Below are 15,012 nucleotides of genomic sequence, written 5' to 3'. Positions count from 1 at the left end.
CCTGTATCCCTTGGACCCAATTCTAACCCTGCAAGACTGACCTTGCTCTAAAGCGTTTTTTATTTCCTGTATCCTACACTAGACTTCCCCAATTTCAGCCTCCCTCCATAATTCTGTCTCCCACTGCCATCCCTTGTTCTCTCTCCTTTTGACACATCTTGACAGAATTTATCTCCTTGGCACAGTGGAAAATTCATTATCAACATCATTGGAAAACGTGTCTAGTATCCAATGGGCACTTGAAATGTATCTGACACCTTAATGACCACTTCTTCTCTCACCTCTCCTTATTTCTAAAAATAGACACCGTGCTTATAGAACAAACAAAAATCTCTCTATGGCACCTCCGTATCCTCACATGGATTCCTGTTATCACGAGAAAAAACAGATTCAAAAAATCAACCTCATGTTTTTCTAAAAGAAAATGCGGATCATTCTCGCAGCTTTTTGCCAAATCATTTTTTATCCAGTATTTGTTCCTTCATTTTTCAAATCTGTATGTCAGGGCTGGATGCAGTCATAGTTTCCTGACTGACATACTTCACTAACCCCTACTCTGGCATTCAAAGGCTATATTAAAGCCCTTTGGAGCTCTACATAACTTTGTTAGCTTATGCTCTGTTGGACAGGCCACCAAAATCTGTATCCACTTCAGTGCCATGGCTCTTATAAACCCACTTGCATACTCGAAGCATGACTTCTGCTCCTGATTTCTGATAATTCACTTTGAAACTAGTTGTGCTGAACTGCATAATCTATCAAAATCTGATAGCTTCATTTAAGCTACCATCTTCCTCCTCATCACTGCCTCACACAATAATGCGTGACCCAAAAGAACTGATGAAAAACTCACTATTATTTTCTTCCAGAACTGCAATGGAGACACTTGAAAGGGTTAAAAAAAAAAACTATCTGAAAAATAACAACATTAAAGGACAATTTCACAGCTCCATTTTGACATTTGTCTGCCAAGCATTTTTCACCCATTCAGTTTGTGCTTATTTTGAAGGATTAATTTTTAAATGCCACATGATACTGAATTGTATCAAGTCAACAGCTTCGTAGCATAACGGCTGCTTTATCTTTTTAGAAAACAACTGAAAATAAGCCAGCCCTAGTGCCAGTCAAAAGAACCCTGTCAACATATCTAAGTGTTGGTTTTTTTTCTGCTGGTGCCTTAGGACACAATTAAGTAAGAGTATGAATTAACTCACTGCTCAGGAAAAGCACTTTCAGAGAGCTGGCAGAGGCCAACATCCTTTCTGAACCATGCTACTTGCCTCCAGTGAAGGTAAGATGCAGCACACTGCAAATGACTTAGACTGCCTACCTGAAACTCTTAGAGTGGTCCAAGGACTACTCAAGTCTTTGAGTTCAGTCTTTGCAGGTGTGTACACTAACCCACTGCAGCTGGCAGTGACTGCAATTAGCAGTGCAACTGCAGAAGCAGCTAAGATCTAGTAGATTTTGCACACTGTCAAGACCCCAGGTTTTATGAAGTGAATGGAAACAATCTGCCCATTCAATATGGAATGACACACATTCTAGAAGCAACTATCTCTTGTCCTTTTCCTCCATTCACACCAGCCTCTTAGGAAGAAAAGGCATCCATACTCAACAGAAATAGGCATATCACATGTGAGTTGGTCTGACCTTATCTGACTTACAGTACACAGCCTGTGATCATATTTTCTAGGACACAGGCTCACAATTCTCCACGGGAGCACCACTGGTGGTTCTCTGCCAGAAATGGAGCACCCGCAGGCCTCAAATTAACTTCACAGAAGCTGTAATTGTTAAAGAACATCAACAGAAACACACAGCAGAGCAAGTCATTATTAAGAGCTCTCAGAACAGAGGCTGGCTATTCAGACTGCAGTAGGCCAAATTAAGTGTTTCAACAGAAGTAAATAGTGAAAAGAAAGCTGTTACCAACCAAAGGGACGAAATAAACCATCCAAACACCTTGCAGAAGACTAGGCACCCATTGTGAACAGACACAACCCTCTAATTCATAATACTTCGAAGGTAATGTCATGCTTTTATGTTTTCACACTTTCACCACAGTGGATTAATGTCTGAAAATTATACCATCTGAGCCTACCAAATAGGAATCCTTAGACATGTCCTTTCACACCAGGACTTATTAAATAAAATCATCCAGCAATACATTATAAAAAGCTTCATGTACTTTGATAAGAAGCTTGGTTTAAAAACCACACCTTAAACTCCCACTCCTCCAGCCAGAGTTCTACCAGGCTTTTCAGCAATCTCTAGATGTAAATCAAGGAAAGAAAAAAGGGTCTTTTTGCAGGCTTGTCTCAATTAAATATTTTCAGAAAGAAACCCTGCATCCAATTCAGCTCCCAAGGCTACTTCACAAAGATGATAATTAGGATGAGGCAGAAGCTGGGTGTCTGCCAGCTCTACCCTCATACTAAAAGCTGTTCCACTCTCACCTCTGCCACCACCTTCATTCCCCTCTGTAGTCAAACACTGCATGTAAAGACTTGGAAAGACAATGAGAGAGAAGGGAGCACAAAATTGGCTAATGGGAGAAATCGTAACCCAGCAATTCACCCTCACTGGCACTTACAACAAGAGCCTGCTTAATCAATCGGAAATAAAATAACAAAGTTACAAACAACACAGCACTGCCCAAGAATTTTATCGTCCCTCTGATCTTGACTGCTCAGGGCCACATGAGGGTAAAGAAGCCATAGGTGAGGCTGCTCTTATTATGTGACTCTAAAAACTCAGTATCAGCCTCGTAAGCAATCCCTTATAATTTGCAGGCAGATCATGTCACTAATTACCATTAATTACTACATTTCAGATTTAGGAGCACTCTCAGGGTCCAAATGGGATCACTCCTACCCTGTGCTAACTACACATGGGCATAAGTATGGCTTGTAAACTCTCCTCAAGATTTTGATGCCCAAAGCACTGCAAAAGACATCAAATACAGCAGAGGGCAAAAGAAGGGTAATAGAATTTCCTCTTAAATTCCTTTTACAGAGCGGAAGCATATAAAGATTATGTAATTCTCAGATCCACACATAAAGAAGACTGTGAAAAGTGTTCCATATTGACTAAGGAATAAGAAAGTACTCAGTTCTTGCTTTTTTTTTTTTTTTTTTTGGTTTTTTTTTTCCCCTTCTGTTTTATTTCAGCTCAATACCAGAATTGAAAAGCTTGCAAGCACTTCAGCACCTTTATTTTGTTTTAAGACTCCATCACACAAATGGTTTCGTTGGCTGGGATTAGGTCCTCCAAAAACAGACAGATGAAGCACCTCTGTTTCTAAATTTCACTGCTGTAAGCCCTGTGAAATTTAATAGTGTGCCACTTCATGTCCAGATACAGAAGACAAACAATTGTTTTTATACCTATGAACTGCAATAAAAGTAAGAAACAAAAATCTAAGTACTGATTAATGATTACTGAATATTGGTCTCCATGCCCCATCATTCTGGAATTTACCATACAGAAGCATCAGATGAAAGATTTCAATGGAGTCTGACCCTGGGAGACACGAAAGTACCCAAGATACACCCTCTCTCTACCAGCCTAGTAGCAACTTCATTGTTCCCGTTGCTTCAGCCCAAGGAGCAGTTTGACCATCTCACCAGCCCTCTTTCTCTCCATCCACTTGTTCTCCAACTTATCACCCTTATCAAGACAAAACTCTCACCTGCAACTTCAGAACATATACTTAAAAATTTAAGTCTCTGAAATGCAAACCTGAATTTTTTGAAGCTGCACAACCTGAGCTGAACCATTCCCACCACAAATTCCTGCAAACCTTCATCAACACACTCCTTTCTCCTGTCTCTGACCACGGCCTGACATGGGATTAGCAATATCTCAAGGATCTAGCAGTACTTCTCCAGATTGCTAATTTGCTTGCAAAGATTTATGTCACAGCAAGTACCTTGGGAGTAATCTTAATGTGGAACAGGATGTTCTGGAAGTGGTACCCATCGTTCACTTGCAGAAGAACTGCATCATCCTGGGTGTCAGAGCCATCATGAGCATAACGTAGCAGTCCACCAGCAAGGTCATCGAGGTGGAACATGTAGATTGAAGAAGCTGAGTCCTTGGGAGGTTTGATCAGCTGACCATGACGTGGAGGCTCTAAAACCATCAACATGACATCCTGAGGATTGTCACCATCTCTCACATCAAGCAATACGTCTGTTATAGTTCCAATTTCCCCTCTGTGGACAAGGAGAGCCTCATTTCTCAGCAGATAAGGGGCCTGAAACACAAAAGCAGCTCTTAGCTGTTTGCTAAACCTTAGTGATTTAGCCAAATCTGGAAAGAAAAATGCGGGGCTTAAAGAAATTAATTTGGTTTGACTCTGCTGCGGAGATATAGCAGGCTTTCAGAGGATCACTCTCTATTTCCCCCCCCTCCAGTAGGAAGATCTAATAATATCTAGTAGTTTAGACCGATTTAGGATTCTCATGCCACAGCAAGCTTAGCAAGGCAAAATACTCAGAACATTTATGAAGAAAGCAATTTAGCTATCAGCCAGAGTCTGCATGGAGGGAAAAAAAAAAAAAAAAAAAAAAAAAAGAACACAACTTAACTTTAATACCATCCACAGAATTTCAAATGGAAATGTGGACTACAACTATCTTGGAAGGGCTACATTTCAGATGTATGTCAGCAGGCCCATCTGGAACACAGACACCTCAGATGCTGAAGGTTCATGTATGCGAACAACAAGTTCCGAGCTGGGGTGGGAATGGAGACATATCACATTTTTCCCCATGTATAGCCTACAGCTTTCATAACTTAAGATACCTTTCTCATACTTGAAAGGCTGTCTGTCTAAAATGAGCTCCAGAAAGGGAAGAAAGGAAAGGGAAGAATTCTGATGGTGAGCCAAACTGAGAGGCAGATGCTTGAATTAATACTTCTAAGCAGAAATAAGTTCATCAGCTAACAATGAAGGATGTACTTTTACTTGTCTTGAACTAAGACCACCTTGAGGACAGCCAAACTGGGTGTCATCAGAATCATTACTTATTTTTCTTTGAAGACGCCCCACAGATTCACAGCATGCCAGAAAGAAGATCAGCTAGAGTCTACATTCCTGCTGATTCAAATTAGTCCTCTAGTTCTTCACCATCAACAATATTCAAAACTGCAGTCTCTATTGATCACAATAAACATCACCTGCCATCAGTAACACTTTGCCTCAGGAGGTAGGCAATCCTGTAGAGACAAAGTCAAAGACCTGGGGACATTCATCAGAACTAACTGCTGCCATCTCACCTGTGTATGGCTTATGAGGGTTATTAACCATCGACAGGCAAAATTCCTATTATTAAACCTCACTTATGTATTCTGGGGCAGTGACTGTAGCTGTTACTCAGATGGATGCCCTGCTGAAGTGAACAAGAGATTAAACTAAGAAAAGATTTCAGCGCTGGCCAGAATCAATAGACATGGATCAGAATCAAAATCCATGGCTTTTCTTACACTAGAAGTCACATCAGAACAATTTGTAAGTTATTGAGTGACTAATATGGAGTACAATTAAAAGCAACACAACACAGTTATGTCTAACGCCTAATTAAGATTCCTTAGGATAATTCCTAAAGAACATTAAATACATTAAATAGAACACGCACACATAAGACTACGGGATGTAGTAGTCAAGTAAGCAGCTCACCATATTTTTGGGTTACTGGTTACAATCCAACTACCACCAGCACGAAGCACAGAAAAGCACCTTCCAGACACAAATCCACCCACAATGGCAATGATTAGGAGTGACACATTTCTTAAATCAATCATTCTGAGGATGGATGCAGAGTCAGGCTTGTAAGCACGTAAGCACGTGAACTAAGAGAAAAACGACTGATTTTCAGTTACAGTTTTAACACTGAAGGTGTAAATGGACCTTAAGAGTTGATGATATCATTTGCACTTTTCATACTAAAGAATAGGTCAAGCAGCCAAAACAACTTCAGCTCAAGCACAGCTATTTGACAAGCTTCCAATTTGGCAGTTTCTCTACAAAAAGGGTTCAGTGCAGGCTGTAGTCATTTTGGAAACATGGGTCTCACTCTACTAAGTGAGTCCAGCCCATACTGAACATACTTCCACCACCATCAGCAGCCACCAAGGAGCTACGCCTGGGCAGCTCCAGCACATCTGCAGCATTCTGCAATGTCATGTCCTCACAATTTGCATCTTGCACACCTCTTCATGTCTGGCCTTTTAGGAAGCCTAGCTTTAGAAAATGATTCATGAATGTATTTCCTGTTTAGTATCTCTTGGTGATGCTCTCCCACCAAATGATGCTATAGATTTTAAATAACAACAAATAGAGATGTGGACAATTAACAGCACCATCAACTTGACTAGAAATGGAGAGCAGTTTAAGAGAGACACTGTAAATAGTCTGTGTTGATTTAACTCCTAGCTATCCCTGAACAGAACATTTAAGTAAAAGCTACTGTCAAGGCATCCCTACCATAAGAATCAATCATCATTCAACCACCCTGCAATAAGAGACTGAAGGAGACCACCTGCTGTCCAAAAGAATAATTCAAATGGCTGAGACTCCTTAGCCCTCCCTGATAATGGTTCTATCTAACATACGGTTCTGTGCAATCACTCTACAAGCAAAGTTAGATGGGCCAGCTTCTTCAGTCACTTTACCCAAGTCCAGTTCTTCCAGATGACTCTGGCTGCCCCTCAACGAAATGAGAGTTGAGCTTCACTTGCTTGAGCTGAACATCAGCTTGAGTATTGCCCAGCTCCTTTGTTACCGCTGCAAGAAAGCAGGGCTCCAAACGGTAAAAAAAAAAACTGAGGTTGTTTCCAAGCTTTGTTACATTACCTGTGTTGAAAATGTTTGAATGTTGATCACCTCAGGATGGGAGAACTGCTGATCGCTCACCCTCAAGGAAAGCTGTCCTTTCCTAAAGAAGATCCCAACAAGCCAAAATACAAGGTAATATAAACGAAGTAATCTCATAGGACTCAGTAAATATATAATTTGTATTTTAAAATATTATGTATTGAGCAAAAATTATTAACTTAGCAAGAGGTGCTTTAGATAAAGGTTTTACAATTCTGGTTTTACGGAAGTTTTTCCTGAAGAGTAACAAAAGTCTCAACATGTAATAAATACTTTTAACTATGAAATAACATACCCTCATTTCCCTTTAATTAATGCTATCCACATAGGATGGTGCTTCCAGGATTAAGTACCAATTCTAAATGTCAGCTATTCTCAGCTCAATAAAAATGTCATTTATACAGCTCTGAAGCAGAAGCTCCTGTTCTTCAGCGCTTTTGTTTCTTACTTATTTTTCAATAATGCCACCAAGAGTTTTGTACATAACAAAACAAGTACATAACAAAATCTTCATGTTTCATTGTGACTACCAGGCAGAAAAACACCGCACGATACAGAAACTCATAATGCTGCTTCAACTCTGGTGAACATGAGCTAACCCTTAGCATCGGAAGGACACCCAGAAAATTTTATTGAAATCAGTGATCAAAGAACACCCTAATTTCCACAGGCAGAAATTTAGAGCAACACTCTATCAGTCTGGGCTAAGGCTTTATGGTGAAGTAAATCAAGTGTGAAGTTTGGCAGGATGACTGGCTCACTGCCTGGCAGCATGTGAAATCTGCCTCCTTGCAACCTACTTGCAGCGTGAGCACTGCCAGATGCTAATCACTGCTAATCATCCCAGAACACTAACAGGGCTCAAGCTGTAGGCAAAGTCATGATCACTGAAAGCAGGCTATGCTGCAGACCAAATCAGTAACAACATTTCAGCATCTTCCTGACAGTTTCAGAGAACCCTTGTAAGAACCAGCATGATATACCAATTCTAAACCCACAAGAGACTATGTTATGTCTAAGATGGAATCCTGCATCACAGTTCAGGCATATGGATTACCATTACCCCTTACATCATAAAAGGAAGTTTCAGACCACCATTTCCACTATGGCACAGTATCTCAAAAATACAATGAAAATATATCTAGTAGCAGTGGGAAGTGTGCTTCGATGTAAGAATGTTTCCAACAGGCAAAGGAATACCTGTTTTCAAGATAAATAAATTTTCTTAAGGCAAGAGTTTAGAAGAAGTATCCACGCAGTTATACCTGGATTTCTCTCTGCTGTGCACAAAGTGGACTCTATTCTCCTTCACATCCTTGAAGCTGAAGTGGTCACCTTTGCTCAGCTGCACTTCTTTCCCATTCACCACCATCACTAGCCTGCCATTGGAGGGAGCACTGTCAATATGGAACAAGAGCTGTTCTGTGTCACCATCCAGATCATGCATATCCAGTAAGGAGAGGTCTAGGGGCTTTACCCCACCAATCCCTACTGTGAGGGTACTGTTTACATGGAAGCTTGAAGGATGCCTGCTGACTAAAAAATAAAAAAACAAAAAAACAAAAAAGAAAAACACACACAAAAAAAAAAACACACACAAAAAAAGAGAAAGAAATACCACTGAATATATATTCTAAGTAAAGACAGCACTAAGAAAATAATGCACATCTGCATTTTAAGAAGAAACAGCACAAAACCGAGCACCAAAAACACCTCTGACTGAACATGACTTCTGGTCTTAAAATCTCAACTCTTTACAAGGGTAGATAACAGTAGGACAAGGGGAAACAGTTTTAAGTTGAAGGAAGGAAGATTTAGTTTGGATATGGGGGAAGTTCTTTACAGAGAGAGTGGTCAGGCACTGGAACAGGCTGCCTAGAGAGATTGTGGATGCCCCGTCCCTAGAGGTGTTCAAGGCCAGATTGAATAGGGCACTGGTCAGCCTGGTCTGGTATTAGGTATGGAGGTAGGCAGCCCTGCATGTGGCAGGGGAGTTGGAGCTTCGTGATCCTTGAGGTCCCTTCTAACCCAAGCCATTCTATGATTCTATGAAATCTGCTAGAAGCCTGCCAGCTTAGATGCCTCATAAGGACACAGACCCACCTTCACACTCTCTGGTCCGCTTGCTGCCATAGAATCCCTGTCCACAGGCAGAAACGCAGATCTTGTTTTTCAGAAAAGTGTTGCTGTCACAGAGGTGGCAAAGGCTGTCACTGTCACACTCCAAGCATCCATGAGGACAAGCTGCATTAGACACAAAAAAAGCAACCCTGAGACGCAGTTAAAACAGAGCAAATGCTGGTGTGCAGAGCTGACCTCCAGGTCAGGACGGAAACATCACTGCTATTACTGTCCTACAACTTGACACAATAAAAGGGAATGGACAAACTGCTTCGATAAAAATAGCCATTGAGAAGTTCCTTCCTCACTTGACCAGCATTTTGCACTGACTACAGAGAACCTGAAACAATCTTCCAGTTGGAAGACACGTGCTTTTAAGTTACTGTTCTATCAATTTGAATAAAAGTACTCCAAATATATATTTACGTCCTAGACAGCTTCCTAACCCACAAATACAACTGAAACCTTTCTAACAATGTATTTTCAATACTGAGCTTCCATGGACAGTGTATCTACACAGTATTTCATTACTCCAGCATTAGATATGTGTAAACACAGATGCAGCCTGTTATTTAATACTCAGGTTGACTGCATTATCTCAACAGTGAGCTAAGACAGCATTAAAGTGCTTCCTCTTCACTTCAGCATTGCACAGTGTACAGAACACAGCCCACAACCTTGGTTCCTCTCCGCCACATCACACCCACTTTGCTTACCCATGCATTTTTGCTGTGCGTGGTCTGCGTAATATCCCTTCCCACACTTATAAACACACTGAGTGTCCAAGAGGAAAAACGGAGCTTCACAAAGGCTGCACTCATTTGGTTGGTGACACTGAAGGCAATGTTGATCACACCCTGAAAAACACATGCAAAGAGTGAATTCAGTACCCCTTCTGACTGTTTCCCACACTATGCTGTAAAGTCCCCAAGCAGCACAGCTCCATGGTATGCAAGTGGTGGACAGCAGTGAGCAATCTGACATGTGAGCACATCTTCCATGTGCATCAGCTGGAGACAACAGGGCAACCCACTGGTAGAAGTGGTTAAGTGGTAACACTCAAGAACTTACTCTGGCATGTATCTGACTCCTTGTAGAAAGCTGTGGGGCACTGTTCCACACAAGCTCCTTCGTGGAGAACACTGCTCTCCATACACTGCAGGCAGTCGGTCCTCAGGGGGCCTTTACAAGCATTACAGCTCCAGTCACACTCTGGAAGAAAAAGTGTCCAGAGCCCTCTCTAGGGTGAATAGTTCATTGTATAGGTAAACAGTCTAGCACAGTAAACTTCGTAAAATAAAAACCGTTAAAGATACACTAAAAACAAACAAACCCCTACCGTGCTTAGTCCTGAATCACTCACTACACAGGATACGTATTTCTTCTTCCCCTCTTGGAGCTAACGTGTCCCAGCTATATCAAATTCGTGCAAACGCAGCTCTTGTTCAGCATTAGCAGGGGAGTTGGAATAGATATCCAAAGTTCCCTACAATTCTGTGATTCTGTACTTCAGACCTGCTATCACTAGCACAGGTTTCCTGTCCATACAGTCTTTAGCGCGTGAATATAAACGCTCCTTCTCTGCAAACAATGTGATTGTTACTCACAACTATCCACCCTGCTTCACCAATCTCATCCTTCCATTTGACTGTGACCAAAAGAAAATGCAACTGTTGCCCCTCACTGTCCAAATACATGACTGGAAACCAGAAAGCCTCCAGATCCAGACAGGAGCGGATCTGTCTTCAGATGCCCCCTGCAAGTCTCTTCCCTTCAAACTCTGTAACAGAGTCCCAGCCAAGCACCTGTGCCAAAGGGCTACTTGGGTTGCTAAGCTACTGTTTGTACCTCGGTGGAAATGAAAGGGTCTTTATCAGTCATTAATGATAGATGCATTTAGCTGATGAGACAAACAAACAAGAAGAATGGAAGAGAAACAAAGATTTACTGAAGTGAGCCCACACAGCATGTCCAAGGCAAAAACGGAAAAAGCATCCTGCCCCATTCCAACACATTGAATACTAGACAATGCTACCCCTCTGAACAACTGCAGTGTTAAAGGGATGACGTTACTTAGCTCAGGTAATGGAGAGAGAAAGTTAGAAACGAACACTAAGCACTCATCTGTACTCTACCATCACATGGCCATGGTAGCACACAATAAAGCCATGTTATCCTCACTGATTTCCATTACGGAACTTTCTCCTTGGAAGTTTTAGAAATCCTTCAAGCTATGTATCTTTTAAATCACTCCAAATTCATTTATTGCAGTCATTCAGTGATGCAGCATTTAGTACGACAGAAAGAAGCAGGGAAGTACACAAGGCCCTATAAGCACTCTAAAACAGATTTACACTGCTAAGCTTCCTCATCATTCAGCTGACCCATAACTAAATCAGTTCCAAGCCCTGACCCTTAAAAAGTTTGCTGGCTCACTTCCTAAATCATTTACAAGACAAGGATTTAAAATAATCTTGTTTTTCTCTGAAAGGCTGAAGAATATGACAGGTGACTGCTGAGAAACAGGAAAAGTGTAAAAACTCACAAGTTATACGTCACTGAACAACTCTCTTCCCTCTACACATATTTTAAAGCAGGCTACTCTTCAGATCATGCTGCAATATAACAGATTATTAATCAAGCAACTTGCATTTTTTTTTTTTTTCTTTAAATCAGCATTGCATTTTCACCTTTGCAAGTCCTGGTAGAAAAGTCCAAATAATACTGCTGAGCACAGCTCTTATACTGGCATTCTCCAAATAAAAGAACCTTAGCTGGATCTCTACAAGACGTACAGCCAGTAGCTGATTCACAGCTCCGGCACTGGCTGTTGCAAGCTGCAGAAAACAAAAACAAAGAAAATCACTGTAATTATCAGTATACCAACCAATTGTGCAAATAAAAATGATGTTAAACTTGCAGTTACTCTACTCAAGAACTTCTTTAAAAACACTAGAGCAGACATCACAGATCATTCTTCTTATGTTCCTTCACACAGCCTTAAAAAATGCAAAAAGCCTTCTTCCCTTTGAAAGTCTCCTTACAGAATCTCCTGCTGCTGCTTCTCTCTTCTAAGAGGATCAAGATAAAACAATGCATAATAACTGCTGAATCACAGCCTGACCCTCCAATTGACCACCCGAAGGGAGCAATAAATCAGCCCTGGGAGCACAGCTGAAGGCAATTCACCTGTACTGCCAGAAGGGGTGGAGTCTGGCTCCACCTCTCCTAGACCTATTTAAGAGCTGGCTACAGGGAGGGGGAAAAAAGCTCTTTTGGAGACCCCTTCTCTGGAGTTTTGCAGTAAGCCTAGGATGTAGGTAAGCTTTTTTGCCTTTTATTTTTTTTTTGTTGTTGTTACTATAATCTGCTTTGCCAAACTCTCTTGTTGATTTTATAATTATAAAATTTTTATATCCATTGACTATATAACAGACATATATAACACATATATACAACAATATATATTGTATATAACAGTACATAACAATAAACTTAAATATACAACAATAAACTTATATTTAAATCCCCAACTCTGTCTGTCATAGTTCTTTTTAAGCAAAATGTGCCTCACGTAACTCTAGACTTAACTCATAAATACACAAACTTAGGGATCATAATGGACTGCTAGAACCTATTTTTTTTTTAGCCCTAGTAGGACCAAAGACTTCTTAAACTTCACTTGCTGCTTCTTCCTGTTTATTTGTATGGTTTAAAGATTTGGAATTCTAAAGTGCAAGTAAAATGACAAGAGAAAAAAAGTATTCAGATGTACTGAATCTAGGACCAAAAGTCAGATAATTAGATTACTTCAGCTCAGTCCTTCAATGTCCTTAGTCTTAACTTGTAGAAATCAACTTCATTTGCTTTTAAATAAAACTAAACTTTTACAATTAACAAAATTTCCAAATACAGAAGTGTAGAAATAATGACATTGCTCTTCTCAAAATGAGATCCAGTGTCCTTCAAAACTACTACTTGTTTTATCTCAAAAATGTCACCAGAAGTCTCTATCTTATTGAGGTGCAAATGAATTTCCAGCAAAACATTTATCTAAAGAATCTAGTTAACTATTTTCAGGTGCTCTGGTACCAGTTCCATTTCACCTAACTTAAAATAATAAGTGGAATAATTACTATTTGTAAAGTGCTATGAAAAAACAACTATTGAAAGTACAGCAAAATATGCAATGAGGTAAAAATGTCCAGAAATTAGATTTCCCCAGAAAGTATGCCAGAACAGCAAGCAAAAGTGTGTCAGAAGGCAGTTCTGTCTGTCAGTTGTATCATCATAAATCTGTAACTGCTTTTTTACTAAATCCAGAAATAACTTTCAAAGCTTTGCACTGTTCTTCAGACAGGTGCTTAAAAGCATCTTAAGAACACACATGTATGCACTCAGCACCTCTATGAACTTCACTATGAACACGAGTTCCTCAAAAGTGCATGGTGACTAAAATAAACTTTGAAGAGAGACCCAATTTCCTCTGCCTTACTGCCAACCTCTGATTAAATAACTTTCATTACCATTGAGTGGCAGTTTTTCTGCAGCCTGAGACAGTTCATATCTACATGGCTTATAAGCAGTACTTCACTTGAAAAGGCACAAGTGACACTTGGAATGGAAAAAAAAAAATCCAGTGCACCAACACACTTTGCCTTGAGTCTCCTGCCACAGTGAATGCATACACTTCTCAAAAAGCCATTTGTAAGTGAAGAGATTAGAAATGGCACATCGTAGCTGACCTTGTGTGCAAAAATCTATTTGCATTTGAGCTACTGAACCAAATTCAGGAAGGGCACAATCCTCAGAAACATTCCACTTCTACTAAGTCTTAATAGAAGAGGCTAAGTGTGGTAAGTAGGCTTTCATTAGAACAGGCCAATCTGGTGTAGTTAGCAATAAAAGAATCCGTGCTGCAGGAAAAAACAGTGAACGTCTTGTAGAGTTTTCAGGAAACTAGCCAGGACAGTAAGAATCTCACGATGCCTTTTCTATTTCTCTTTTTCTTAATTCCTTTCTTTTTTTTTTTTTTTTAACTTTCATTATTATTACTGAAGAGTCTTTTTATGTCAACTAAATAATGGTACAAACTCTTCCAGTTATTTCTTTCAACTCATGCAAGGCATCTCCATTTTCACTGGTAATCTGGTAATGTTGTGAGTTGTGTATTTCAACAAAAAGCAGGTAAAGCTGACAAACATATCGGCTTCTTCCTATAGTGACCCCATCAGTAAAGAAATTGCATCTAGATGGGATGACATTGATACCTATATTAACTGCCGTGCAACGCTGTTATTCTATCATAAATCAGGGTAATACAGGTAACAAATCTGAGCATTCAGGTTCAGAGCAACCAAGTCCTTTAAACACTCATTTTTAGTTATGCATATTATAATGGGTCGATTCAAGTGAGGGTTTTAAAATATACATTTTTTTAATGTCTCTGGGCCATAATTTTGGCATTTTGAAACATCAGGTCCAATAATTGTGAGGAATAACTCAATTGATGTCAAGGTCAAAGTAAACATAGAATAACATAAGGAGAGAGAGGCCCTGAGAGATTCACAAGGGATAGCAAAAGTAGAATGGCATATTACTAGATTTAACGCCAGATCAATTGTATCAAATAATCAGAAGGTGAAAATACCATAGCTCTACATGAGGATTCACACGCGGGAAAAATGTGGCACAAATGCTCAGGTTGTAATACAGCTTCCACAACAGACATGGCAGTGAGGAGTGAGAGCAGTCTAAGTAAGAATTGATAAAAGTCTTCTAAATTTGTCAAGTTTTCACAAAGCACACAATCTACCTGCATGTTTGGCTCCTTCTCTATGTACCACCTAGACAATTTAACAAGAAAACCAATGCAAACTCTAGTGCAGATTCTTCCCATGGGACCCCAAATCCTCCTGTTTTTGAAGCCAATAACAAAACTGCAACAGTTCAAATTCAAACCATGCTGCAGGCTCTGTTTCTAAGGCAGCTAATCACTTCTGTCAACT

General features: G+C 40.1%; 1 protein-coding gene across 1 annotated transcript in view; it reads right to left on the bottom strand.

Annotated features, from left to right (window-relative positions):
• FRAS1 (Fraser extracellular matrix complex subunit 1) overlaps positions 1-15,012 on the bottom strand; it is a 163,294-nt gene that overhangs the window by 48,590 nt on the left and 99,692 nt on the right. Inside the window, exons 18-24 of the mRNA XM_042812477.1 lie at positions 11,695-11,841; positions 10,076-10,216; positions 9,721-9,861; positions 8,987-9,127; positions 8,149-8,419; positions 6,863-6,944; positions 3,935-4,261 (exon numbers count right to left, since the gene is read on the bottom strand). Coding sequence (XP_042668411.1) covers positions 3,935-4,261; positions 6,863-6,944; positions 8,149-8,419; positions 8,987-9,127; positions 9,721-9,861; positions 10,076-10,216; positions 11,695-11,841 — 1,250 coding nt within the window. The remainder of the gene's footprint in view (positions 1-3,934; positions 4,262-6,862; positions 6,945-8,148; positions 8,420-8,986; positions 9,128-9,720; positions 9,862-10,075; positions 10,217-11,694; positions 11,842-15,012) is intronic.

This window comes from Centrocercus urophasianus, unplaced genomic scaffold (genome assembly GCF_019232065.1).
Source record: "Centrocercus urophasianus isolate 14NV4802_14NV808 unplaced genomic scaffold, USGS_Curo_1.0 seq_13, whole genome shotgun sequence".
Lineage (NCBI taxonomy): Eukaryota > Metazoa > Chordata > Aves > Galliformes > Phasianidae > Centrocercus > Centrocercus urophasianus.
This window is presented reverse-complemented; position numbering and strand designations above follow the sequence as displayed.